This window comes from Larus michahellis, chromosome 19 (assembly GCF_964199755.1).
Source record: "Larus michahellis chromosome 19, bLarMic1.1, whole genome shotgun sequence".
Lineage (NCBI taxonomy): Eukaryota > Metazoa > Chordata > Aves > Charadriiformes > Laridae > Larus > Larus michahellis.
Genome location: NC_133914.1, coordinates 2,803,439 through 2,831,069, shown reverse-complemented (window position 1 = coordinate 2,831,069; position 27,631 = coordinate 2,803,439). Strand labels below are relative to the sequence as shown.

At 56.2% G+C, this 27,631-nt stretch overlaps 1 protein-coding gene across 3 annotated transcripts in view; it reads left to right on the top strand.

The window, feature by feature from the left end:
* EPHA10 (EPH receptor A10) overlaps window positions 1-18,889 on the top strand; it is a 43,146-nt gene extending 24,257 nt beyond the window's left edge. The window contains exons 6-18 of one of the 3 annotated variants that reach the window (XR_012584223.1): window positions 2,657-2,781; window positions 4,573-4,735; window positions 6,347-6,455; window positions 6,702-6,757; window positions 8,176-8,301; window positions 9,835-10,020; window positions 10,780-10,841; window positions 10,945-11,148; window positions 12,950-13,099; window positions 13,283-13,476; window positions 13,572-13,736; window positions 14,178-14,397; window positions 14,751-18,889. Coding sequence is in view for 2 of the 3 variants with exons in the window: in XM_074563042.1 (XP_074419143.1) it covers window positions 2,657-2,781; window positions 4,573-4,735; window positions 6,347-6,455; window positions 6,702-6,757; window positions 8,176-8,301; window positions 9,835-10,020; window positions 10,780-10,841; window positions 10,945-11,148; window positions 12,950-13,099; window positions 13,283-13,476; window positions 13,572-13,736; window positions 14,178-14,292 (1,655 nt within the window). In the remaining variant the exon portion in view is untranslated. Of the gene's footprint in view, window positions 1-2,656; window positions 2,782-4,572; window positions 4,736-6,346; window positions 6,456-6,701; window positions 6,758-8,175; window positions 8,302-9,834; window positions 10,021-10,509; window positions 10,758-10,779; window positions 10,842-10,944; window positions 11,149-12,949; window positions 13,100-13,282; window positions 13,477-13,571; window positions 13,737-14,177 lie in introns of those variants that run through there. The other 2 variants (XM_074563042.1, XM_074563043.1) reach the window with 2 other exon arrangements.
* The last annotated feature ends 8,742 nt before the right edge of the window (window positions 18,890-27,631 follow it).

The following is a 27,631-nucleotide window of genomic DNA, read 5'->3' as shown; positions in this document are numbered from 1 at the left end:
AAACACATTTTTTTCACAGTGTGAAATGCTTTATAGCCTGCGTGATTTTCTTTAATCCCTTTTAAACATGTTTGAGGCTGGCGCCTGCCTGCTTTTCTGGCACGTGCCGTGGGCTCTGCTCTACAGCCCAGCACTGAGTGTGATTTTTCCTGGTGGCTTTGTTAACAGCCAGGATGACTTGTGCGGGTTTCTTCAGTCCATTTCTAGATGCAGAGATACAGGAGGGCACCTGTGTGATGTTTTATTGATGGGAATCGCATAAAACAGCAAGGAGCACTTAACTTAGTTTACGGGAGCGAAACCCAAGTTAAGCGCCAGGCTGGCCTCAGCCGCCCGCGTCACTTGCCGTGGCGTTGGACGCGGGGTGATGTGCACCCTGCGGAGGCCACGGGCTTGTGGTGGGGATTATGCCGCTCCCCCAGCGGTGAGAGCTGCCAGCCCGCCCCGTGCGTTCCCGTAGGAGGGGTTCGCCCCGCGGGCACCCCTGCGGATCTCTGTAGTCCTGTCTTTTACCCCGCGAAGGAGGCAGACCTCAGCAGGCATTTGTGCCGCAGGTTCGTGGTGCAGCCGCCCGGGGGGTCGCAGCCTGCTTGTCCTGGTGGGAGCGTTAATAACCTTTCTGCCGCGCTTCGTGAGCTGTCTCCCCCTTCTTTACATGTGGGCAATTCAATATCCCCTTAAAGGTCAGCTCTGGGGCCAGTGTATTTACTCTGAGAATGATTTTTGCAAATGTCAGATGACACGCAGCCAGACTGCAGCAGGGGAGCGGAGCGCGGGGGCTCCCGGCTGCCCTTCGGGTCCTCTGGCTCCTTTGGCAGAAGCCGAAGGGACTTGGAATCAAGGAGCAAATCATCATGAATAAAACATCAGGAGGACTTTTTTTTCATCAGGAGGGATTAATGAGCTAAGTAATAAATACAAAATTTCACAGATACTTAAGTTTGCTTTCCAGGGACGTGTTCCTCTCCGCAGGAGTCTCAGTGGGATAGTCAGGGTCCAGCAAACGCCTTGATGTGGTGGAGCAGCGGGACAAGCTGGAAACCGCTGAGTTCCCCGCGCAGCTTTCCCTGTGCCTGCCGTGGGGCCGCTGGTGTAAACGGGTGACTCGGTCGCTGCAGCCCCTTCACCCTGGTGTGTTCTGGCCCCTGGTGCCTACCAGGGTGGCCTGGGACCACCCTTCCGTGAATCAATCCTAATTTTCTCTCTAATCAACCCAAAGCAGACCCAAGAGGGTCTAACAGAAGCTTTTATCAAGGTACCAGGTATGAAGTTTATTTTCCCTACTAAAAAATACTTAGTGTCTGTCTTGAATGGCATCCTCTGCAGCAAAGACACCGCTGTCTTAGCGTGTCCCCAGCAGCCGCTGCTGCCTTGCTCCGGGCAGTCGGGGGATGCCATGTCCATGGCTGGCTCCCGAGATGCTGCAGACGGTCTGGCAGGTCCAGCTGGCTTTCTGCTGGTGCTTTTGGAGGAGCTGCTGGGGTGCTGCCTGCAGGTGGGGAGCCCGGCGCGGGCAGTGCCGCTGCCTGTGCCAGCTGCAGGAGCTGTACGGGCGCTGCGCGCTGCTCAGCGGCTTGAAGGCAGGAGAAGGCGGTCGGAGGAGGAGAGGACGCGGAGGAGGCTCTGGGAAGGCAGAGATGAGCACAGCAGGGTAAGGCGGGCAGGGCCGTCTCCGCTGCCGCAGACAGGAGAGGCGTCAGCGTCAGGCGCAGAGCCTGTGGATGGCTGGGGACAGCGAGCCGCCCGCGCCGTGCTGCAGAAGTCCGCTCGCAGGGAGCCAAACCTGGTTAAAATGGGAATAGTTGGCAAGGGCGTCTTGCATGGCGAGATGAACTAAACGGGAGCACACGTGCCAGGGAGGAAGACTGAGCGTGGAGCATGTGCTAACTACAAATCAGCAGCCAGCTCCTGGGGCAGAGCCGGCGTGTTTGGCAGCGGGCAGGGCAGGCAGCGCGCTCTGGGTGCCGGCTCACTGGGCTGGCGTGGGGCAGAGCCTGTGCCAGGGCGGCTGGAGAAGCCTTGGGATGTCCTACAAGCCCTGCTGCTCTTAGCAGCAGGTTCAGAGCACTGGACGTTAGCCAATGCTCAGACCCCTCCACGGCACTGTGGGTGGAGGGTAGAATTAGGGTGTTTTTTCTTGTTTTTGGGCAGAGCATTACTAGCTGCCCACAGATTACAAAGCTGTTGTATTTTTACAACCGTTTTCTCCCGTTGGATGATCACCAGCTCGGAGTTTGCCTTGTTTCAGTCCTGATTCAGAGAGGGGGAGCTGGTATCTGCAGAAGCAGCGTTCTCTTCAGCTGTTTAAATTGTTCAAGTTTTTACTGTGCCGTCCCAGGGCAGAAGCAGAAACGGAGTAACCACTGAACGCATTCGTGCTGACGTGGGACTCGCAGCCAAGATGAATGTGAGGACGGAGATAAAATGCCGTGTAATATGTGATCTCCTGGTTGCATTCACTTGGCTGTTCAGAACCAGAGCAACCGAAGCATGGTGGCACGCGGTGTCACTGCGCGTGTTGCCGGGGCTCTGCCCCAGGCTTGGGATGGGCTGGCGGGGGGCAGGTTTGGCTGCCACTGGCCATAGGGAGGGCGCGGGGACGCTCTGCCCCCGGCAGCGCCGCAGTCACCCGCTGTTTTCCTCTCCGCTTTTTCAGCGCCGACTCCTGTCACCGACATCCGCACGGATAAAGTTGAGCAGAAGAGCGTCTCCTTGTCGTGGCAGGAGCCGGGCTTCCCGACCCCCAACGGCACAGAGTACGAGGTCAAGTACTACGAGAAGGTAAGCTCCGGGGGCTGGCGCAGCTCCCGGGTGCTCCCTTTGCCAGCCGGGTCTGTCCCTGGGCAGCCACGGTCACGGTCACGGTCGCGCTCAGCCACCGCCACGGGAAGGCTGTACGGGGCTGCTGTGGAGATTTTACTGGCAGCTGACAGCAAGAGGAGCGCTTCAAATGGGGGCCAGCAAGGGCTTTTCTCCTCTGACAGTGTTACACAATCTGCTTATGCAAGTTATAGGAAATTTGGATTATTTGTAGAGTTCTTGTTAATTAGTGGTTTGTTTTTTTTTTTTTTTCCCCCCATCTGTGCAGCGAGATTTCATCCACTCCTAATGTTGACATCTCCCTGGGAGAAAGAGTAAAGCTAATAATTTTCATTCATTCATTCTTTTTTTTTTTTTTTTTTTCTTTTAATACATTGCATGGCTTGTTTCAAGGACATCAGAAATCTGAGGTTTGGGCGCTTGCCATTAGCCAGCCAGCCAGGGACTGCTAAAGCCCACGGGGCTTTCTAAATCTCTGACGAGATGACACCTGGATTCATAGTCTGTGTTCTGGGAAAGCGTTGGACCTTCTGGTCTTCACTGGTTTAGGACTGAGGGCCACAAGACCCGTGACTTTGGTGGGCTGTGAGTGGTCTTCCACACGGGAGGGGACACAAGCAAACGTTTTTATGACAGTCTCCTAATTTTAAAAAATAGCTGCTATTTGATGAGTGCGGTGAGTTGAGAATTTTAGAAGAAATACCGCTGGGCAAAGAACGGGGACAATGCTCTAAATCAAAATAAATGCAGTTTATGACACAGTTCTGCAAATTACCTTATCTGCGTGTGCTCAGGCTCGTTATGAAACTGATTACATGTCAGGCAAACTGTGCAGGTGACATGTTGGTGTTCTGTATTTAGAAACAAGCTACCTTGAAGCTGATTCATATTAATGTGATTTTTAGCATCTGATAGATTTGAAAGGAGGAATCTGTGGGTGAGGGCGAATGCTGAAGCCTGGAACAGTAATTCCTGTGCAAATGGGCTGCAGCAACGAGGTACTCGGGGTATGTGAAACGAGGGAACGTCCTGCTTGAGTAGGGAATTCTGACTGTAGTTTGGCAATTATTCACTGAAATGAGACTCTTGGTGCTGATGTGAAAATCAGCCTAGTTCCTGATCTTTGCTTTTAAAGATGTACTTTAACTGTGGAGATTCAAGGGGAAAAGCGTATCAAATGGAAAATACATTTCCCAGCGACGTCCCTGGCCCTGGGAGCAGCGTGATGGCCAGGAGCCTTCACCGGCTGCAGGAGGAGGGCTGCCCGTCGCCCTCTTCCGTAGCCGAAGCAGAGGGATCTGTAGGTCGCTGGGCAAGTGAATAAAATCCCAGGCTCTTGGCAAACCCGCCTGCCAGCTTTGGTTACTCGGCATGTGCGAATACCCGCGTGTTTACGCCAGGGCTGGAGCAGGGAGCGGGAAGGGGCCGGACGGTGGCAGCAGCCGAGCCCCAGCGCGGGGGCAGGCGGGAGGAGAGGAGCCGTGCAGGACGGCACAGCTGCTCCCCACCACCTCGTCCTCCGCCTGTCTTCATAGCGCATCATCGGGCTCCATCTGCCATTTCGCGTGACCTTTCCGTGTAATTTCTGTTAATGAGACATCTAGTAAGTGTATTCTTTCAGTTGAAGGTTTTATGTTTATATAGACTGGCCTGACGGGACGCAGAGGCGAGGCGAAGATACAGCTGTGCTCTGCCCGCTCCGCAGCGCAGCTGTCAGCCCGGCTAGATCTCGGGTATCTCATTATTTCACAGGATCAGAGAGATCAAAGTTACTCAACTGTGAAAACCACATCAACAGCCGTGACGGTCAATAACCTGAAGCCTGGCACCCTCTATATTTTCCAAATCCGAACATCCTCCTCGCCGGACTACGGGAACTACAGCCCGAGCATTGAAGTGGAGACGCTGGCAGAGCGTAAGTGTCGGCAGGGCTCGTCGTCTCTCACACAGGCACCTGCAGGTGTGAAGCTCTGAGACGAGTCCTGGGGACGCTGCTGCTCCTGCCCCAGATGCTCTTGGTTTTGTGGAGCAGCATTTGTTCCTCTGGTTCTGCTGCTCCAGGTTTAAGAGCAGGTGCTTCCCAGGACTTGCTTTTACAGAATCACAGAATGGTTCGGGTTGGAAGGGACCTTAAAGCCCACCCAGTGGCACCCCCTGCCCTGGGCAGGGACACCTCCCACCAGCCCAGGCTGCTCCAAGCCCCGTCCAACCTGGCCTTGAACCCCTCCAGGGATGGGGCAGCCACAGCTTCTCTGGGCAACCTGGGCCAGGGGCTCACCGCCCTCACAGCAAACAATTTCTTCCTGAGATCCAATCTGAATCTACCTTCCTTCAGTTTGAAGCTGTTGCCCCGTGTCCTATCATTTTCATATTTGATTTTAACAAGGTTGCTACTGCTGGCCTTGGAGGTGCCTGTCCTCGCTCCTCTCAGCGCGGCGTCGGTGAGGGCAGCCGGTGTCTGGCTGCTCTGTCGCGTAGAGGCTGGGGACAGAGTCTCTGCTCTTTGACTGGGGTTGCCCTAGAAATTGCTGAGCAGAGCCGGAGTGACCAGGGGGTGGCTCTGCCTTGGCGCGGTGTTGGTGCTGGAACAGATCTGAGCGGGTCCCTTTCGTGGGGCCACCGAGCAGGTGCTGGAAGCGAGCGAGTGTCGGTCACTGCCAGTGTAATTGCTCAGGGACATGATCCAGCCCGGGTCTGCGAAGCTGTGCAGCCCGGAGCGGGCGCTGCAGAGCCCGGGTGGCCGGTCACACAGGCTGCGGCAGAGGAGGCAGGGCCAGCATGGAGCTCCGGCTGGCCTGGGATGCGTGCCCCAGGTAGGAGACGGCTGCTTACCCGCGCTGCTCCCCTGGCTCGTGAGGCGCTTGGCTTGTTAGCCACTTGGCTGAGTAAGGTCAGTCAGTGTTATCTGCTGGGGCTTTCCCTTTTCATGGTTTCCATTCATAACATTCAGAAGCATCTTATTTTACTGAAGAGAGCTTGGGGAGATGGTTGGGCTTCAGCTTAATAACCCGCCCTGGCTAGGAATGAAAGCCCCGAGATGGCTGGCTCTGTACGACTCTCACAGATTGTGTTTAACAGGGCTTTAAATTGCATCCGTTTGCCACACAGAAGACGTTTTCAGAATGAATTGAAGCCAATAAAAATTTTATATAGAATGTAGCTTTCTAACACCCCTGTTTGCAAAAGCAGGAAGGGAAGGGATTAATGCGATGTAGGAAAACTATTTGTAAGCCATAAATTTTAATGTGTCCCTCCGATAAACGGGAACCTTTCCTCAGCGCTAACAAAACCGGGCTGCTGGTGTGGCGGCGCCGGGGGTGCTCCATCCGTGCCCACAGCTCTGGTCTTGGTCTGATTGCACCAGCTCCAGCTCTTAAAACGGAACCAGAATGTGAATTGTTGCGTAGCCTGTCCCACAGCCTTGCTGGGGGACGCAGGCTGGCACTGGGAGGACTGGCGGGGGCTGCCCCATGCCTTGGTCTTGCCCTAGGGCGCGTTGCTGACCCGCTCTGTGTCCCTCCCGCAGTGACAGTGGCCTCCAGCGAGCAGAACCCCATCCTCATCATCGCGGTGGTGGCCATCGCGGGGCTGACGGTGCTGGTGTCCATGGTGATCGGCGTGATGGTCTGGAGGAGGTGAGCGGAGCCGCGGCCGAGCTGGGGCGCACACCCAGGCTGGGCAGGGGAGGGGGACCAAGGTGCAGCCCCCGCAGCAGGGGGTCTCGGGAGCGTGGGGCAGCGCTGGCTCTAAGAATGGGAGGGGGCTGAGCCTCCTCATGCCGTGGGCCTGGACTCTGCTCCTCGGCGCTGCCGCTTGAGGCTTTGACGGCCAGCGAGGGGCTGCTGCCCAGGTAACGGTGTGTGTCTTCATTCTCGTTGCAGACAGTGTGGGTACAGCAAAGCCAGCCAGGATGGGGACGAGGAGCTGTACTTCCATTGTAAGTGAAGCCTGGCTGCTGCGGCCAGTGTGACTGTGTTTGGGGATCCCTGTACTTGTTGCTATTAATAACACAGCTTCCCATAAAGCAGCCCTGAATCCTTGCTTTTTGAAGTGTTGTCACCCCGCGTTATCCCAGAGCGGGGGCTCGGCACGGCGAGGCTCTCTGGGGACAGCGGGCTCGACAGCTTCATAAGCCAGTGTCCGTCCTGGACACAGGTCACCGCCGTGCTGAAGGAAAGGAGGATGCTTTCAGCTTTCCATGGGGCATATGAATTATTCCATCAGCTTTACACAAACGGCTGCGTGAGAATACAGCTTTGTTTTCTGGGGCTACTCTTGATTAGTGAGCAGCAATAATTTTACAGACAGCAGTTGTCAAAGGAAATTCGGATGTCAGGATTGATGAGTTTATTTGATTCCTGGCATATGCCTGTGCAGCGCACACATGCTCTGTTCCTCCCTGAAGCATTTCAGGAGCAGCAGAGCCCGCGTGCTGCTTCTCAGATGCAGCTTGGCCATTTCACCTGGCTCCGAAGGGCCTCGCGCTGCTGAGCTGCCCGTGGGAGTTTGCCGAAGGTTTTCCGTGCAGGGCGAGGGGAGCACGGCAGCCGCACGCTCTGGGCAAGGCGGATGGAGCCGGGGTGCAAGGGAAGCTGTGCGTGGTGTGACCCCTTCCCGGGGCGCTCTGGCTCTGCCCTTTGCCCGTGTGCAGGTTCTGGATGGGCCGAGCGGCTCGTGCAAAACATCCGTCGTCCTCCCACCGTTGCCCGGGGCGAGGAGGAGACGCGGCAGCGCCCTGCAGGGGCCCAGCGAGCGGCAGAGCTCGTGTGCTTACTCCCTTGTTTTGGCAGTTTGTTTTCAAGAGATGAGAATTAGGGTTTTGAGGAAGCTCCAGCAAGCGGGCGGCTGTTTGCAGGGGCTGCTGTAAGCGGGTCGGCCGCGTCCCGCGCGGTTCTCCTGGATGTGCTCGGCGTGCAGCAGATGGTGGCCGCCTGTGGGAGGTATTTTGCTGCCCATGCTGCTAATCGAGGGGACCTGGAACATGGCTGTTGTTCATGATTATAATTATCTCTCCTAGAGATCTTGGGAGCGGAGGTGATTTGGATACTCAGGATTAGCGCGGGAGGCAGATAGGCTCAGTCCTGGCGGGAGCTGCGCTAGAGTGAAGGAGCTGCTGTCCTTTAACCTGGAGGTTGTGGCAGTGGAGCGGAGCGATTGGGTTCATTTTATCCCACAAGGAATTTCCTAGCAACCTTAAAGCTGAGTCTTCTGCTTTGCTTATAAAAAGGTGGCAAGTTAGTCCTGCCATCAGACCTGAAGATGGACGACCTGCAAGAGCGTTTCCTGGGATGGGCGGGCGGGAGCTCTGCTGAGCCTTTCTCACACGCTCTTTGTGCCTTCCCTCCTTCCCTGCAGTTAAAATCCCAACCAGGAGGACGTACATCGACCCGGACACTTGTGAAGACCCCATGCAGGCCGTGCACCTCTTTGCCAAAGAGCTGGATAACGCTAGTATTAAAATCGAGAGGATCATCGGGACAGGCAAGTTGCTCTTCGGCAGGCACCGGGGCGGTGGCCGTGCCGTGGGGCGGTGGCCGTGCCGCGGGCTGTGCCTGTGCCTGGCCAGCTTGGTCCCCTCTCACCCTGGCACGCAGGGACGCGGCGGTGCCCTGAGGTTGCTGCTGGGGTCCTGCCCATGCCGCAGTGCCGCGGGTGCGCGCCGGCCCTCCCACCGCTGCCGTGGGCTCTGCCAGCCTCGCCGGCAGCTCCTCGGCCTCCCGCACCGTCAGTGCCACGGACCTTTGCTGCTGCTCTCGTCTCGGGGGGGGGCACACGCTTGCAACAGGGAGGCGGGAGCGGGGCTGGTGCGTATTTTGTTTGGGAGCCTGATTTTTTTGCGTTCCCGTTTGTTTTTCTGAGGCACTAAGTACAGCCAACCGAAGGAGGCAGAAAGCATCAGCAATTATCTGCATCTGGGCAGTTTGACAGCAGCATGAAAACTATTTATAAATATGTGAACTTAATGATTTATTGATTTTCATCAACTTCACTGCCTAAAACTTAAAAGCAAATTAAAATCCCCTCACTGGGCCCTAGAGCCTTAATTGCTAATGTGTGCCAGAACATGGGAAACACGATTTTTCTTTGTCGTTTCTTTTCCTAAAGATAAATTCAGCTGCAGAAAAACAGAGGTGGAGGAAGGGAAGAGGGAAGGGCTCGTGCACCAGCTTAAAGGACAGTGTTGAAGGGAAGAGGACACTGAAGAGGAGAGGGGGTTATCTTTGTAGCTGCCAAGCGGAGCAGCTGAGATGCTTTTCAGAAGCAAATTGGTGTTCGAAAAATCAAGAAAAATTAGTCAGGAATACACTTAAATGTAAGGAATTTGGGAGTGCATTTGTCTTACTGCTGACCTAACGAGTACCTGGCTTTCAAATCGTTAAAGCTTTTAATAGCTACACATTTTTTTTTTGCTGTAAAGCCAACAATGTTATGTTATGAATTGGGTAGCTGCTGTTGCCAGGCGCGTGGCTGTGCAGAGCGGGATGCTCTGTCTCACGGACTGCTCTCTCCCGGGAGAAGCAGACCCTGCCTGTGCCGAGCTGGGACGCAGGACGGGCCAGGCCTGGCGAGCATGAACTCGGTGGCTGGGGGTTAATCTCCTTTTCGTGAGAAAAAGCGCAATACGCACTCGAGCAGAGCGTGGAGAGAATGGCTTAGAGGTGTAGGAAGAGGAAGGAGAAATTCTGTCGCGCTGTCACACGGTTTTAGTATCACACGCTGACGCCAAACCTGTGCGAAGGGTGGTGGGTTCAGCAAAGGCGGGGGAAGATGGTAAAACAGACTCTGCAGGGGAAACTTGCAGCCACGCAGGGCTCCGTGCGTCTCTGAATTCATGGATTGGCAAATCTTCTGATTAACGGTGGGAAAATCTTGCTTGTCTACACAGCGAGACACATCGCTCCGCAGGAACGCGCTCTGTGGTCCCGAAGCAATGAAAATATCCCTAGAGGGGAGCTGCGAGGGACGTCCCGCCCTCGCTGCGGGCGCTGTTTAACTCCTCTCTCTGCCACGCAGGGGAGTTTGGAGAAATCTGCCGGGGGTGCCTGAAGCTGCCCAGCAAGCGGGAGCTGCCGGTGGCCATCCAGACGCTGCGGGCAGGGTGCTCGGAGAAGCAGCAGCGCTCCTTCCTGGCAGAGGCGTGCACCATGGGCCAGTTCGATCACTCCAACGTCATCCGCCTGGAGGGGGTCGTCACCAGAGGTAGGGGGTCCCGGACACGGGGCGGCCCGAGCCCCGCGCAGCGGAGGAAGGCTCCTGCGCAGGCAGCGTGCTTCGGCTGTTGCTTTGGAGCCATGGCCTGGTGCTGGAGGTGCAATGCTGTTGCTCTCTGGAAATCAGGTGTTTCCTCCTGCATTAGCTATTTTAGTGTTCTGGTGATGAATAAAATGCTTACAGCTAGACTAATGAATCCAGGTAGTAGGACTGGCTTAGCAGCAAAACTGCGCGCTCTTAATAATAGCAAATTGAAGCAAGGTTCTGTCAGTAAAACAGATGACTCTGACTGCTCCCGGCTCTCGTGGGAGCGTGTGCGCTGAACTAGTCTGCGGATGCTGTAGTTAAATGGATATTCGTGTAAATCCAAAGAAACGTGAGCGCGTGTGCTGATTTTAACTAGCTTTTTTATTAGGTGAGGAAGTATTTCTGTCCCGAGTCTTGGGCTGAGCTGTTGCTTTTGTTTTCACTGGGTAGTGCTGTGCTCCTTTGTGATGTGGTGCAGCGTCCTGATAAAAGGAGCACCTGATATTGGGGTCCAGTGGGTTCCCAGCTGGAACGACAGGAAAGCCTCGGACCCACCGCTCATGACAAACTGTCTGAGATAAAGTCCTTGTCTCCCTTAATGGCCGGGCAGCGCAGGTTGGCCTCGCTGGAGGCCAGCACCCGGATTTCTCAGCCCAGCAGCGTTAGAACTGCCTGAGCAATGGGCAGGGCTCACGCAGTGCTCCTTCTGTGTCCGCGCAGGGAGCACCATGATGATAGTGACGGAGTACATGGGGAATGGCATGCTGGACTCTTTTCTCCGGGTGAGTGCTGTGGGAGCCGCTGGTAACTGCTGGGATCTGCTGGCGGTGCCCCCTTGGACCGGGCTTTACTCACCCTTTGGCTTTTCCTCCTCTTTTTCTACAGAAACATGAGGGACAGTTGACGGCCGCCCAGCTCGTTTGCATGTTGCAGGGGATTGCCTCTGGCATGAAGTACCTGGCAGAGATGGGTTACGTACATAAAAGCCTTGCCGCCCACAAAGTCCTGGTGAACAGCAGCCTGGCTTGCAAAATAACTGGTTTCAGACGGCCACAAGAAGATAAGATGGAGACCATCTTCTCCACCATGGTAAGCTGCGTTTCCAAATTCTGTTGTCACCGTTCCCCAAAAGCAAAATGGTGACGCAACGGCTACAAAACCTCCGCGGAGGTGGATGTCCCTGGCTGCAATGTACGGCCATGGCCGAGAGCGCTTGGACCGGGGCCTGGCATCACTGGAGAGGTTTGCAGCCTGCTCTGAATGCTGAATAAGGATGAAATCCAAAGCCAGCCGGCTTCCCCAGGTGGAGTTAATATGCCATATAGCAATTCTACTCCCGAACCAGTATTTTTCCTAGGCTCCCATTTCCTTCCTCATGTATAAATGTGGGCTCTTCATCTTAACAGCTTCTTTCTCAGCTGGAAATCGAATGCTTTTAGCCAGGGACCCGCACAGCAGCCGCCCGGCACCGCTCTTCCTCTGGCCGCAGCGCTGCCACGTGTCTGCGCAGGCTGGCGGAGCGGCGGCTGGAGGCAGCTCTGGCAGCCTCAGGGCTCCTTGTGTCTGTTTTGTCACTTGTAATGGAATTCATGGGTTTCAATTAAGAATTTAAGTCCTGCTTGATTCACGCTCCTGCCTTGTCAGCTCTGCTAGCTAGCGCGTCTCCTGAGTGCCTGCACGTGTGCGGAGAAGCTGCCCGGCAGCCCCTTGGTGCAGAGCCGGGGGCTGCCCCTGCACCCCGTGGGCCCCCGAGGCGCCACAGCCCCTCACTCTCCCTCCCCGCTTCCTTCAGGCACCGCTTCGGCGCCTTTCCGTCGGGGTGCATCCGTGCCTTTCTGACTGCAAGAGCGATAGGACGTATTTCGTTTGGTACGCGGCAGCCGCCCTGTGTCGGCTGGGGCTGTTAGCGCATCACATTAACCGGGTATTAATATTTTAAAGAGCATTGATTCTTCAATCAAGTGAGCCCGTGCCGTTTGCAGGGAGCGGTGGGCAGCGCCGCGGAGGCAGCAGCTGATGTGTGCTGCCTGCAGGGACCCGGTGCCCGTGTCCCGGTGCAGGGCACGGGCGTCCCAGGGGAAAAGCTTGTTTGCAGGATTTGGCCCAGGCTCTGCGGGAGCTGCAGTCCAGTGCCAAGCAGGCTGGAGGCAGGAAGAGTCTTGGAAAACTCTTCCAGCCGTTACCAGCTGTGGGGAGGCAGGCTCAGCGTGCTCCGCAGGGAGAGCGCCACCGTCCCGAAGAGCCCCTGGCAAAGCGTGACCCACCTCGCCCGCCGTGGCGAGCGTGTCCTGCGGGCATGTGGCCGTTGAGCCGCAAAGCTCCCGAGCAGAGCTGCTCCGGCGCTGGTGTGCTGCTGGGTGCAGAGCAGCCTGCTGAGCCGGGGGGATGGAGAGCACAGCAGGAGCCCTGGCTTCTGCCACCACAGTGCAGCGGGGCTGTGGCTTTGGGATCAAGGTCTCCCCACTGTTAATAGCAATTAGCTGCAGTGTCTGTCACCTGCTTCCCTAGTGCATCCAGAGGGCTCTGCAGATGCCGAGAGGGGGATTGCTCACTGCAGGAGAGCAAGCCAGGGTGGAGGCACTCTGTGTTTGCACAGCTCTGAAACGGCTTTCGTTAAATATTAATGTATAAAATGCCATCAGCTCTTCCCAGAGACATTATCTTCTCCCGTTAATATTTCAGGACTCGCGCTTCCATGTAGCATACAGTTGCGTGGCCATTTTGAAACAAATTGAGGCGAAAGTTTTCTGTTAGTACGAAACCTGCACGTGGCATGGGGGCTTGCTCAGTGTCTGCCCTGCGATGCCAGGCAGGGCAGGACGAATGGCCACCCGGGAGCTGCGTCCAGCGGCTATGCGAGCACATCTTTCCTCCCTTTCTGCCCATCCAGCATGGGAAGAGCCTGGTGCTGTGGTCAGCCCCCGAAGCCATCCAGTATCACCACTTCAGTCCGGCCAGTGACGTGTGGAGCTTCGGCATCGTCATGTGGGAAGTCATGTCCTACGGCGAGAGACCCTACTGGGACATGTCCAACCAGGACGTGAGTCACCGGCAGCCGTGCGGTAGATGACGATGTTGCCATTGCTAATGGTGTGCAGGTGGCTCCGTGGTGCATGAAGGAGCTGCTGCTGCTCCCCTGGTGGGGCGTGAGGAGGGGGGCTTCCCTCGGGGGCTGCCTGCGATCGCAGCGCCTGACCCTGTCCCCTCACCTCCTCTGCTGCAGGTGATGAAGGCCGTGGAGGACGGGTTCCGCCTGCCCGCCCCCGTGAACTGCCAGCCGCCCCTCCACCAGCTCATGCTCGACTGCTGGCAGAAGGACCGCAGCCAGAGACCCAAGTTCTCGCACATCCACGACATCCTGAGCAAGATGGTGCAGAGCCTGGAGCCCCCGCAGTGTCCCAGCTCCACGTGCAGCAGGTGACCGCTCTTGCTGTGCTGCCTGTTGTTCTGCCAGTTCCCAGCTCAGCCGTGTCGGGCTCTGGTCCCTCCTCACCGCCCCGTTTTGTTGGCAGGTCCCACAGCACGTCCATCCCCCTCACCGAGCGTACCTTCTCGGCCTTCCCCTCTTTCAGCTCCGTAGGCGAGTGGCTGGAAGCGATAGAAATGGGCAGGTACAAAGACAACTTCACCGCTGCGGGCTACTGCTACCTGGAATCGGTGGCCAGGATGACAGCCCAGTAAGTGAACTTGACTTCCTGGCTATAACCTCGTGTCGCTGGGTGCAGCGTGAGTGAGCTCTGCTCTGTAGTTACGGTCAGGCGTCGCTAAACAAGAGGACAGACCCTCCAAAACGTGTCTGGAAGTGGGTTGGGCTGGCGTGGGTTGGGCTGCGTGTGTTGCGCATCTCAGTTGCTGATTTTTAAAACTGGAGTTTGTGACTTTAACCTCTTGTTTGTGACCAAGCGTAGTGTTGCCTGTCCCTTCCAGAAAGCAGAGTCAAATCTAATGCAATTTGCTGGTAACCTGTCACACAGACATACTGAGGGTTCTTACTCTGGCAGGTCCACGGTGGGCTAATAGTCCGAAACCTGCGTTGCCCTTGCCTGGGAGCGGTTGGCGTCGGGGCACTTTCCATGTTGGGTTGGTTTTTCCTGCCTGACACGGGGCTCGTTTTGCAGAGATGTCCTCAGCCTGGGGATCACGCTGGCGGAACACCAGAAGACCATCCTGAGCGGGATCCAGACTCTCCGGGCCCAGGTGATCCAAATGCATGGCCGAGGCGTGCAGGTGTGAAGCAGCCCCCGTGGAGGTGCAGAGCACGGAGCCGGCGCTCGCGGGGAGGAGGCAGCCAGCCGGCCCCAAACCCCGCACCCGATCTCGGAAACTTCGCGGTTTCAGGTGGGATGTAGAAATCGCCGGGCTGCTGCCAAACAAGTCATTCCACATGGCAAGAGAAGCAGGGCTTCCCATCCCCTGTGCCAGGGAAGCCGAGGATTCCTGGGATGTGTGCGGTGGGCCTAAGTGGATGTGGCTCTCCCTGGCACTGTTTTGTAAGACGAGTCAAACTGTAATGATGCCATTTCGTATGGTAATTAGGTTAACAGGGTGGATGGACATTTGTGCACTGTCTTAATCCAGAGCTGACAGCATTTTCGTATCTAGCATCCTACTGGTGAAATCCATGGGTATTTTTATACAAGGTGACACGTTCTAGCAACCCCACAAGGAGCTTTTATTGCTTTTATTTTTAGAGACCAGAGCACAGCTCACACCCAGCGCCCAACTTCTGGAAGGTGACTTTCCCCATCTGCTTTGCTGAAAGGAAACTCTTTCCCAGCCGGGTCCCTTCCGCTCCAAGAGTTGCTTCACTGAGTCTTGACACCACAGTTGGTGAATGAAAAACAAATACTCTCCACTAAATCGCAGAGCAAACGGTGCTGAATGTTTCTAAGGTTCTCTTGACGAGACAATTGCAGAGGAAGAAATGAAAAGCTTGGATGAAGAGACCCCTAGCCAAGAGAGGGCAAGCAGTGGAGCCCTTGGGCTGCCCTGCTGGTGCTTTCAGCCTTTGCTGCTTTTTGTGCATGTCCCGGTCCCTCATTTTACTGCTGGAGCCCCGACGTGGGGTGGGAACTCGTGGACCAGCACGACAGCAGGCAGCACTCTGCTGCCCTCGCGCACGCTGAGCCCACGGGCAGAGACCTGCCACCCATGCAGGACCGATGCTAAAGCATCTGTTGCTATTTTTGCCTCTCCTCCTGCCTCCTGCCTTGCAGTTTTGCAGGCAGAGTGTCCCGCATCTTGCCTTCGCTGGCTCCCTGGGCAGCTGTGGTGGGCTCTGACCACTGTCCTTAGGCTGCGGAGCGAAGCAGGCAGAGCTGTGGGTGACGCCAGAGCCCGGGGACTCCCTGCTGTCAGCTGAGCTGGAGCATCCGCGCTGCCTCGGAGCAGTAGATGGACGAGTGCTCTTCCCTCTCTGGCTCTGGGAGCTTTTGCAGAGGAAAAGGTTTTTTTGAACAGAACTTACTCAACCCGCAGCGGTGGAAGGGAACCTCCCAATTCAGCCAGAAATGTGAGGAAAACCTGGGAAATGGTTTGGAGTCAGAGACGGCGGGCACGGCTGTGCTTTGGGTGGACACTTCCCGTGTCTGCTCTGGCACTGGAAGGGCCACCGCAGCTGCAGTGAGTGCGTCCCCTCCTCCTCCGGCTGCCCCGTGGGCGGCTGGGAGCAGGGAAGGGAAAGGCAGCAGCCTGCCTGGAGCATCCCGCGGGACCGTGCCGGGGTGTCAGTTTTGCCCTGCGGGTGAGCGCTGGGCCAGAGGTCCATGCCTGAGGGCTGCAGTGCCGGCGCACCCCACAGCACCCGCAGCCTCTGCAGCGGGCGCACCCCGGGTCTGGGAGCGTGAGTGGCTGCAGGGCTGTCCCCAGGGCACCCCGCAGCCCAGCCCAGCGCCGGGGCATGGGCAGAGCTGGCCATCGCATCCATGGGATCCCTGAAATCCTGCCGTGCAATCCAGGGCACATCAGCACTTTATTCTGTTGCAGACGGTAGCACGGCACTGCCTGCCTCGCGCGCTGGCAGTTCCCACTGACGCAGGCCTAATCCCTGATGGAAGACATAAATAGCATCTGCTTAATAATACAAGTTTCCTTGAAGTTAGTTAATTAAATGGGTCTTTGCAGCCTTGTACAGAGTTTTGTAGGCCTTTTGTTATCATCTGTAAGTATTGCAAGTGAATTATTGATGAAAGGCAAAGATTTACAAAGGGAATGAATGCTGCGGGAGGTGTTCACAGTGTGGCTGGAAAGCTGTTCCGAGTCAGATCCTCCTGTGAGCCTGCTCCCAGGGGCTGAGACTCTAAATGGTGATGGTGAGACACTGGCCCAGGTTGCCCAGAGAGGGGGTGGAGGCCCCATCCCTGGAGACATTCAAGGCCAGGCTGGATGAGGCTCTGAGCAACCTGATCTAGTTACAGATGTCCCTGCTGACTGCAGGGGGTTGGACGAGATGGCCTTTAGAGGTCCCTTCCAACCCAACACATGCCATGATACTATGGAGCGAAGGGCCCAAAGGCAGCCTCTCAAAGGGCCAGGGCAGATGCCCGGGCATCTTCCTTCTGGTCGAGCGGAGCGGCACGACCATGGGCGCTGGTGGCTGTCCTGTGCCCGCTGGCCTTTGCAGAACACGTTACTGTAGGGATCCAGCTTCTGCTTAGTAAAGTCACAGAATCATAGAATGGCAGGGGCTGGAAGGGCCCTCTGGAGATCATCCCGTCCAACCCCCTGCCAGAGCAGGGTCACCCAGAGCAGGTGGCACAGGAACGCCTCCAGGCGGGGTTGGGATGTCTCCAGAGACGGAGACTCCCCCACCTCTCTGGGCAGCCTGTGCCAGGGCTCTGCCACCCTCACAGCAAAGAAGTTCCTCCTCGTGTTGAGGTGGAATTTCCCGTGTCCCAGTTTGTGCCCGTTACCCCTTGTCCTGTCCCCGGGCACCACTGTCACGATGGTTTCCTTTTCACTGGCCCTCAAGCTCTCCTGGCTCGGGCGCGTGGAGGGCAGAGGGCTGGTGGGATTGAGCCAGGCACCCCGGCACGCTGGGGCCGGGAGCTGCCCTCGCTCTGCGGGCACAGACGGAGCTGCCCTGGCATTGGGCGAGTGCTGGGCACCCTACGGGGAGTTTGCTGCTCTCCGGGGTAAATAAGATCTCTCCTTCCTGCCACCTCCTGTGGTTTAAGCAACATTCCCCAATGTCACTTGGTTTCATTTTTTAATGGAAATAATTTGTCTTTAAGTTTGGCCCGTGTCCGGTCTGGTCGATCACGCGCCATCCTGCTCTTTCACACCCAGAAGAGTAATAATGGTGAACTGAGACCCTCACATGGTAGAAATGCCAGATCCCAAGGGTCAAGTGCAATTTGTATGCTCTTTATGTTTACATTTTATCTAGAGAGAAAGTATATTATAGTTCTCCAGGCAGCGAGCTGAACCAACTTGATTCCGGATCCTCTCCCTACTCTTGTCCTGTCTGCTGGGATTTCCAGCAGCCTCCTGCGTCGGGATGCCCGGAGCGGTGCCGGGATGTCACTCTTGGGGCTGGCTCCAGGTTGGTGCAGCCGCTTTCAAGGAGGTCTGGGTGAGCCCAGGGCTTGGTGACAAGGTGACAGAGTGCTTCCGGGTGTGGGAAACAGACCTGGCAGTGAGCAGGCGGCGACACGTTTCTCCCAAACCCCCCAGGACAGACCCTGTCTCCAAAGTTAGGGGTGTGAGGAGGGGCCGGCTCTGAGCTGCTGGGATCTGCTCCTCGGTCCTTCCGACTGTTGCCAGGCTGGAGAAAGAGAGAGAGACCTCGGCACAGCTTGTCTGCTGTGGTGGCAGCTCTCCTGGGGCTGCGGTGCCCGGGGGCTGGTGGGAGCCGTGGGCCCCTGGGCGGCTGCCGTGGCCCCACGGGCAGTGTCCTGCCCCCCCCCGCAGCGGCCCGGGGCTAGCAGCCGCCTCTGCCACTTGCCTGTGTCATCCTACGACGCTCGCTCTGGGCTAGAGCACTCCCGGTAAAAATGAGACCATCTTTCAATCGTCTCTTCAGCGTTTTCCCCCACCGAATCAGGCTCCCGTACTGCATCCTGTAGGACAATCAGAACTGAAGGCATAATTCCTTCGTTTGAGTCTCTCTAGCGGTTCCCAAAGGAGATTCGGTGTTTAATTACTTCTCTGACTGACTCTGGTGAGGGATGCGCCGTGGTGTTTCAGGAAGCTGTTTCCTGGAGACAGTCTGGTTCTGGGGCTGAGCCCCTGCTCTAACTCAGCAGAACCAAGAGGCGTTCGCTTTTCTCGTCTCTCCTTCGAGAAAGAGAAGAAAAAGCACGTGATGGAAGTATGCTTCCTAGCGCTGCAACGAGAACCGCTTTTAACTGAGCTCCTCATCAACGCTGAAGGTAATAAAATGAGCAGATTAAGTCAGAGATTCGGGAAGCTCCGGCCGCAGCGCTGCTGGGAGCGGGCAGGACACGCGGCTCCACGGTCACCCCCCCCCCACCCCCCCCCCCAGCCCCGTGAAACCAAAACTGGAATCAAGTTGGTTCACATCCAGATGCTTTTTGATATTCATTAACCACGTGTTATATACTGTAAATACTTACTTGAGAAGTCAATATATATTTTTATAAGCTTGAAAGAAATGTAATATAATATCGTAAGGGACACTGTGTGCATTTCATGTTTGAGCTATAGTCAGACATCTCCAGGGAATCACTGTTGGTTTGGAATAACTACTAATAGTAATAATAATAAAAAACGGTAATAAAGATCTATTGACATTTTTGTTAATTTTCTATTTATTGAACTATGTTTAAAGATCGCAATAATGAGATACCTAAGTAAAAACAACCACTAATTCAGCACTGGCTTGTCTCTGTGGGTCATTTCGGGTGTTCTGATGAGCGGCACCACTTCGGCGGGTGCCAGGGGAGGAGTTGGAGCAGCAGCGAGGTGTGAAACGAGGCGTCGTTTTGTGGAATAGCGTGTGCGCGTCTTCGCTCCTGCCGCAGCGGCCGTGGGACTCGGGATGGTGGTTTCTTGCTGTTGACGCTTTTTTAGGGGGAAAATCCCCATCGCTCGACTCGTGCTGGGGTGTGTCCTGCGGGCAGGAGGCTCCGATGCTTGGCCTGGCGGGGCAGAGGCTGCTCGGGCAGGCAGGATCCTTCCCGGGGCCCGGATAACCTTGGAAGCGCTCGCAGCGTGGAGCTGTCAATACAAGCGCAATTGCCAGGCTCGTTCACGTGTTGCTGGGTGAGCGTGGAGATGCTGCTGAGCAGAGGGAAAACACTGCCGAGTTACTGTGCTCAAGGCATGTAATTAATTGCTTAATTGAGTAAATGAAAGCGGTGTATGGCCAGCATGTTAAATGCAAACACTGCGCGAACGATATTTAGAAATAATTCGCCGTGACTCTCTCACTCGTTCACGTTTCTTTGCTTTTTCTTAGGCTGCTTAATGCCGAAGTCCGCGCACAAAGGTCTCGTTTGGGTGTGCTGACAGCAGTGACAGCTGCGGGGAAAGAGGAACCGAATGGGTGCTTGAAACGGGTGAAGTCTATTTGCCTTCTGTCGATCAATTAATTCAGCCAGTCTTCACTCGGCGCCTGGCCAGGGCTATATTGGCACTATAAAGAAATAATTAGGGCTCTGAAGCAGGGTTATGAATAGCGCGTTGCAAGTCACAGCCAAGCAGATATATTTTTCGCCCGGAGTTATCTGCGCTCGTGCCTCCTGTGGCCTGCGGTGATGGGTTTTACTCCTCGTCCGTGACCATCCTGGCACGGTCTTGGCCATGGGACACCTCGCCCCCGGCTGCCGGGGGGCTGGTTACCCCCAGCACAGACCCAGGGGGGTGCCATGGAGGACGTGGGTGATGCTGGGGGTGGTGGGGGTCTCCAGCTGCCCTCCCTCGGGGCCGGCGGGCGGGTGGGAGGACGGCGGAGGTACCGGGTGGCGCTGCCGTGGTGCGTGGGCAGCGCCAGCCCCCCCGGGGAAGGTGGCAGGCAGAGGCCGCGGCGTGCCGGGTAAATCCAGCCATTAATAATTGAGATCGTGTCACACGGAGACAAGTCTGCTGTAGGCTGCGTGCGGTGGCTTGCGGAGACAGCCCAGAAATCATTAGCAGCGCTGTGAAAGGCGGGTGTGAGAGGCAGCCTGGGGCGGGCACCGGCCGTGGCTCCGGGGCTCCGCGGCCGCCTGCGCGGCTCCCCCCGGCTCTGCGCCCACTGCCAGCTCTCAGCCCGGGCAGGTTTGAGCTCCGCTCTCCTCACGCCTTGTGTGAAAAGTAAAAATAAGGAAGGTAATTGCCCAGAAACGAGTTGTTACACACCCGTATAATTTGCTGGCGTTAATTAATGGCACAAAAGGGGCTCCCTCCCCTCTGCCACCCAGGGAGCAGAGTTCCCCGGCTGTCTCACCGCAGGTCCGCACTCGAGCGCTTTGCTGCGTTGCCTGCCATGGAGGTGGAATTTCCGTCTCACCGGGTCAGGCTGCTGTAGCGAGCGGTGCCGGTGTCTCCCTGGGCCCTGTCGGAGGTGGAAGCTTCATCCTTCTAACTTCGTGCTTGCGGTTTTACGACTGCCCTGTTGCGGTGATGGATGGCGCGGGCTGACGCTGAAGCTGCTGCTTCGCCCTTCCCCCACCCTCTGCTGATGGAGCTGCCCAGACTGCGAATGTTTTCTGCACAACAGACCAGAGAAAGCCTCTCTCCATCTAATTCTACTTCCCTGATCTGGAGGTTTGAGGGGAAAATTACAACCTGGTCTGCAACTGTGCATTTGTCTTGTGTATTCAGCAATGGACTCACCAGCTTCTGACACACGCAGTGTCTTTGAGGAAGAAAATGAGCTCTGGAAAATGTCTGGAAACATCACAGTAAACAACACAGCTGCCACACCGTGCGTGGCCGGCCCATGGCTGAGCGGTGCCAGCGTCAGCTCCTGCGCCCTGGAGAGCTTCCCACCGCCGGCCCCGCACCGCGTGTGCCCATCGCCCCTGCGGCCATGGGGACATTGCTCTCTGGTGACAAAGGGGGGATCAGTGAGCTGTTAAGGCCGAGACACAGTAAAATGCGAGATGCAGCAGCGATGGGTCGGGGAAGGGCTCAGTGCTTGGCAGGTGCTGCCTCATGTGGGGGCATTTTTTAAATCATTGATTGCGTGGTGCTGGCGAGAGCAGCTGGTCGCGGCGTCCGGCCAGCCCCGCGCCGCAGGGACAGCAAAGGAGGAGCCGGGTCTCCTCTTCCTGCCCCTCGCTCCCGCTTAGCGGCCCCAGGCATGAAATCCATCGCCTTCCTGGCCATTCCTGGGTTGGAGTTTACAGGGGAGGCTCCGTGGCCCCATCTCTGCGGCAATGGCTGACGGGGCTGGGATGAGCCACTGGTGCCGTGGGATCGAAGCAGCCCGGCCTTATGGCGTGTGTCCCCGTCCTGCCCACGCTGCCTCCGGGACGAGCACGGGGAGGGGATGGGCAGGGGCAGAGCGATGCCCAGGGAATGTTCCAAAGAGCCCGGCTCTGGAGGAAGAGCAATGTTTAAATATGAACGACTGCTAATTATCAGGAAGAGCCGGTGTCATCTATCATCCTAATCAGCGATCTGTCAGTTCAAGTGTCACTGAGACGGATGCACCTTTCCTCCTCCTATTAATCTCCCACCGTCCCGGTGCGGGAGCAGGGTGCTGCAAGCGCTGGGGCACAGCCGGACCCCACCGTCTCCTCCTGCCCTCCCCCAGCTCTGGGACTTCGCCGGGTCCCCTCCCCACCACGGTGCCACGCTGCTGGCACGGGCTGGTGGCCTCGGCAGGGGGCTGGGTGGCCACCAGCAGCACCCACCCGTGGGTCACCTCGGCTGCCGTTGTGCTTGCCGTGTCCTGCTGACAATAGAGCCATCTGCCCAGCAGTGAGAGATGCCTGGAAGGCACAGGAGCCGTTTAATTACACAATTATAAATGTCTTTGGCTGCCTTATCTCGCCGAGGCTGGCAAGCACCTTCGGCGTCAGACAAAGAGCCGCGTTATCGCGGGCGCAGCAGCTGCATCCCTGGGCAGCCGCGGCCGAGGGGGCACAGACGGCAGCAGAGGAACGGCGCTGGGTCAGCGGGTCCGGATCGGTCCCAGGGCCACCGCCTCGGCACAGGCTCTGCCGCGCGGCCGCACCTCGGGGAGCTCGCGCTGGCCCTTCTGCCCCGATTTGTTGTATTCCAACAACCTGCCGCGTGCCCGGCCCCACCAGCAGCAGCCGGGGGCTGACAGGGGCCGTGCCCCCCAGCTAACGCTGCTTTAGCTTTATCTGCACCGTGTTTGGAAGCAAAACACGCCTGCGACGGGGATGTGCTGCCGGCTGGACCGTGTCCTTACCCAGCTGTTGCTGCAGGCTGGTGGCAGGTCTCTGGTGGCAAAGGGGGAAAGAAGAGGGACAAGACGTGGTTTAGAGGGTTTCTGTGACAACGAGGAGCCTTTATAAGGGCTTGTCACCAGGCACCTGCCCCCTTGCCCCTTTTTTTTTTTTTTTTTTTTTAGGGTGGCATCTGACTTAAAGGATGTAAGTAATTAAAAGGCCGTTTTAATGAGTCCTGTTTGTTAGCAGAGCAGACTTTCAGGAATCAGCTGTGCCAGGAGGGGTCTGCACGGCTGCTCCCAGCACACGGGCGTTCTCGCAGCGAGCCCATGGGCTGCCGAGCGGGTGAGCGGCCTTGGCACCTCCTGGGGGAAGCAGATGTCCTCGGTGCTCGGCGCGACGGAGCAACCAGCGGCACCCTGAGACCACACGGGGCACCCCAACTGCTGCCAGTGCCGGCACCTCCTCTCCCGCCGCTGCTCCTGCACCCAGCGGCCACCCTGACCTGCGAACGCCAGCGGGGCTGATGGGAGCACGCACAGGTCTGTATCGCAGCTAATAAAACTCATTGGGTGAGAGAAACTCCATGAAGTGCCTGGGAATTGGCAGCGGCTGAGCAAACGCATGCCTTAGAGACGCAGCCGCATCAGGCGTGGGGGTGCCGCTGGATGTGGATGTTACAGAATCACAGAACGGTGGGGGCTGGAAGGGCCCTCTGGAGATCATCCCCTCCAACCCCCGGCCAGAGCAGGGTCACCCAGAGCAGGTGGCACAGGAACGCCTCCAGGCGGGGTTGGGATGTCTCCAGAGACGGAGACTCCCCCACCTCTCTGGGCAGCCTGTGCCAGGGCTCTGCCACCCTCACAGCAAAGAAGTTCCTCCTTGTGTTGAGGTGGAACTTCCCATGGTCAAGTTTGTGCCCGTTACCCCTTGTCCTGTCCCCGGGCACCACTGAGAAGAGCCTGGCCCCATCCTCCTGACACCCCCCCTTTCAGTATTTAGAAGCGTTGATGAGATCCCCCCTCAGCCGTCTTTTTTCCGGACTGAAGAGACCCAAATCCCTCAGCCTTTCTTCCTAAGAATTTCTTCACGTTCTTTAAATCCCGCTTTACAAATGGGTGACGAAATACTTACCCACAAACATTTAGCACAGCTGAGCCGTGCGGCAGCAGCCGTGGGGTTGGGGATGTCCCCCGCTGTCCCTGCGGAGCCGCCGGCGGTGTGCGGAGGAGCAGGTGGTGGGGACACCCCCAGGGCCACGACGAACCCCCCCGCCCCGGGCACCGGCAGCCTGCACAGCGCCGGTCCTGCTCTCGGCACGACGCACTGGGAACACAGCTCGCTGCTTTATGGACAGCCATAAACATCTCCATTAACTTGCACAGTATTTAAATTCCATAATGGAGCTGAAATAAAGCAGCAGCATCTTATCCCCGCCGGAGCCCTAGATCATCTGTTACAAAGAGGCACTTTGGGGAAACCTTGCGCATTTTCTTTGAATAAGAGCTTAGAACTGGGCAAGTCAGGTTTTTCTTGCCAGTCCCTTCTCCTCAATGAAGGCTGCTCTCCCCGGTACGTTCCCAAGGGAACGCAGCGTCTCTGTTAGCTGGATGCTTAACTAGCGTGCTCAGGTGTGGTGGGGCAGCGGTGGGGCAGCGGTGGGGCAGCAGTGGGGCTTTTGCGTTTGCTGACAAAAGAAGCGAAGGCCGGGATGGGCCCTCCAGGAAGGACATCACAAAAAAAAGCTGTCGGTCCGATCCTTGTGCCAGAGCCTCTCAGAGCCATGGCTGCGTCTGACGGACAGATGGACCCTTGTCCTGGGTTGAGCGACACAGGACTAATTTCTCTTCTAATGCTGGGGAAAACTCCACTTTTGGAAGACTCTAGTGTCTGAATTTGTGAAAATATTTGCTTTATAGCCAGCTAGGCTATGGGAGATTCAAGGTCACAGTGGTTTCAAGCCTTGCCAGGTGCAGCGATGAGGAGGAGCGAGGCCTGGGTGTTTGACCCGGGCTGGCCAACAGGGTTATTTCATACCATGAACGTCACATTCAATATAAATTAGAAAGTTTGCTGCGTAGTTTCGCTCTCCCTTGATGGCGGCGGTCCAGAGAAACTCCTTGCCCCAGTGCCGGAGCCCTGAGCCCTGAGCCCTTCCCTTCCTCCCGAAGCCGCAGCGCTGGCAGCGTCCCACATTTACTGTCCCTGCCAGGAGCGCACGGCTTCCTAAGATAGAATGGGCTGAGCACAATTCTTGTGTATCTTATATTAATATTGGGATTAATACTGGCTCTTTAGTATTATTGTTAATTATTTAGTCTTATCCTATTTATTTACATTTCAACCCTCGTGTTTCCTTGCTTTCCCCAATTCCCCTTTCCGGGTGAGGAGGGGTCATCGGGGGATGGAATAATTGTTTAAACGACAATAAACTGTTGTGGGTTTTTTCAGACCATAATAACCCTGTAGGGAGGCTGGTACCTGGCGCATCCCAGTGCTGCTGCTGCTGCTGCCCGGCCACAGCTCCGGGGCTGGGGAGCGTGGGCAGCCCGCGCTCCCTCGCAGGGGGGTCGGAGCACAGCGGGGACGGTGCCCGCTGTGTCCCAGGCACAGAGACGGCCGGGAAATCTCACCAGGCAGCCACAGGGACGGCACCGAACCATGGCGATGCTGTTAAATGTCTGGTGGGGGTTGGCCTCTTCTCCCAGGTGAATAACGACAGGACCAGAGGAAATGGTCTGAAGCGGCGGCAGGGGAGGTTTAGGTTAGATATTAGGAGGAATTACTTTACTGAAAGAGTGGTCAGGCCCTGGAACAGCCTGCCCAGGGAGGTGGTTGAGTCACCATCCCTAGAGGTGTTTAAGAAACATCTAGATGTGGCACTTCAGGGCATGCTCTAGTGGCAGAGATTATAAATTGTTTGTTTGTGGGGGGCTTTTTTGTGTGTTTTTTTGTTTGTTTGTTTGTTTGTTTTTTGGTGTGTGTATGGTTGGACTCGATGATCTCAAAGGTCCCTTCTAACCATGAAGATTCTATGATTCTATGATTCTAAATATTTTTAAGTGCATTCTACTAAACGCCAGGAGACCAAGAGATTAATAGGGCAATGAAAATGCCTTTTTTTTTTTTTTGGTGAGATTTAGGGTGCTCTGGGGTGATGGGAAGTGGTGTGCTGGATAAACAGTGGTTTGTGACTGTAAATGCTAGCTCCCGGGGTAGGCGCTGTGTCAATTGGCAATGCTGAACGCCTCGGGGGGAAAACTGACCCAGGCTGCCTTCACCGGGGCTGTTTCTGGGCAAAGTCAAATGAAGTGCAGCTACAATGCGGCCTGGCAGGAGAAGCAGAATTCATTGCAGAGGTTCACGTGAGGACCAGCAAGAGAGTCATTCCCTCTCCACCGTTTGGTCACCAGGAATCCTGAAGACGCTGGTTTATCCTCCTGCTGCCTGTACACGTGTGTGTAACCCAGGGGGTTTTGCCGTGGCGGTACCCACTGTCATCCTCCCGCTGCCGGGCGGATGCTCCTGCCCAGCCACCCCCAGCCCAGGCTGCGGCAGCACCTCGGGATCATGCATTGCCTTCTGAGGCTCTTCCCTGCGCGTTTCCCCCTTCCTGACAAAAAACAAAAAAAAAAACCAAACCAAAACAAAAAAATTCTCTTGCGGTTGTAAAGATGCTGCCAAATTCTTGCTGGCTGAAGATGAAAACCATCGCATTAAATCCCAGTTAATTAGACCCCTTCCCTGCCAATGCTGCCCAAATCTGTGGGGTGTGGAGCCCGGCGCTGGCCCCGAGGAGCCCCCACAGGCTGGGGCGGGGGGTGCCCGGGGGGGGGCTGCACTGTCAGGAGGGGTGACAGGCCCATCCTGGCCATCTCACAACGTGCCCGAGTCCTTGCCATCTGAAGTCCCGGCCAGCGAAGGGCCGATGCCAGTGGGGCTGGTTGTGCTGAGCCGGGCAGTTCGCAGTCAGCTCGGCAACAGCCTTGATTTCCTAATCATCGTTAAGTGCATAATGGGGTCTGCAGGGCCTGCAGCTGGGGCAGGTCCTGGTTTCCACTTAAATTATTTTATAGGGAAGCTCGATTATGCGTGTAACAATTGCCCAGGAAAGGATGAGAGTTTCCCTGAGTTTGTTAAAATTATCGTCACCGGAGTATTGTCCTGCCTGATAAGAGCAGGGCGGCTCCCGGCCCGGCGATGCATAAATCTCTGCTTTGACTTGCAGGGAGATGGGATGTGTCAGGTACCGCACCGCGCTGCCTCAAAAATGTGACGAGGCACAATGAATCAAACTTCCCAAAAATAAAACTTTCTTCTCAAAATAGACTTGTCGCTGTAAATTTAAACTCTTGCCAAAGAATCGTGATTTGATGCGAGTTACTTTTGCCAGTCGTTTACGAAAGTGGGTGGTTTTAATTACTATTTATACCATGTGTAAGAGTCTAAAAAGAGAGAGATGAAGGTGCCTTTATCCAAATATGCGTTAGCTGTACGACAGAAACCCCAGCGCCGTGATGTAGCCCCGATCTAGCAGCGACAGGAGAGGAAAGACGACAGCAAGATGTATGGGCTCAGAGCAAAATTTTGTCAGACGCCCCGTGTCAGCCAGGAGCTGGGAATAAAAGGAAAAAAAATCCATCAAAGAACCTAAAATAAAAGACACGGCGAGGAGCCGTGGTTATTGATGGTGAAATCCCTGAGATTCGGCTCCTGTGCATCAATGTCTAACTGCACGGAAAGATTCTGTGTGTTCCTCTGATTTAGTTTTTCAGGAAGACAAGAGCTGATTAAAATTCAGCAGCCTGAGGTACTTTAAGTGGTTATTTAGAGGCAAAAACTTACAAAATTCTGCAAGGACAGAAGGGATCCTGACTTGTCAACAGGCCTCGAGAAACATTTCAGTTTCCCAGCCTGGGGAAGGGCGTTTGTCTGGGAAGAGCCCGGATCTGTCGGTGATGCTGATCAGCAGTCACTAATCACAGCGGCTCCCTTGTTCACACACCTGCTCACCAGGGACCGAGGAGGCGGTGACATCTCTTGGGCTGCTTGGCTGCAAAGACAAAACTCTCTCGGCGGTCGTGATTCACTCGTAAGAGAGAGGTGAAATATTTATTAACATAAAACAGTGATTTAACAAAGTTAATAGGGAATGCGACGGTGTTTTACGAGATTCGTTGGCAAGGTACACTTGCTTATTTCCTGCACGGAGGCCGGGGTCAGACAGAGCTGTCAGGGAGCCGCCCCCCGTTGAGTCCCGAGGC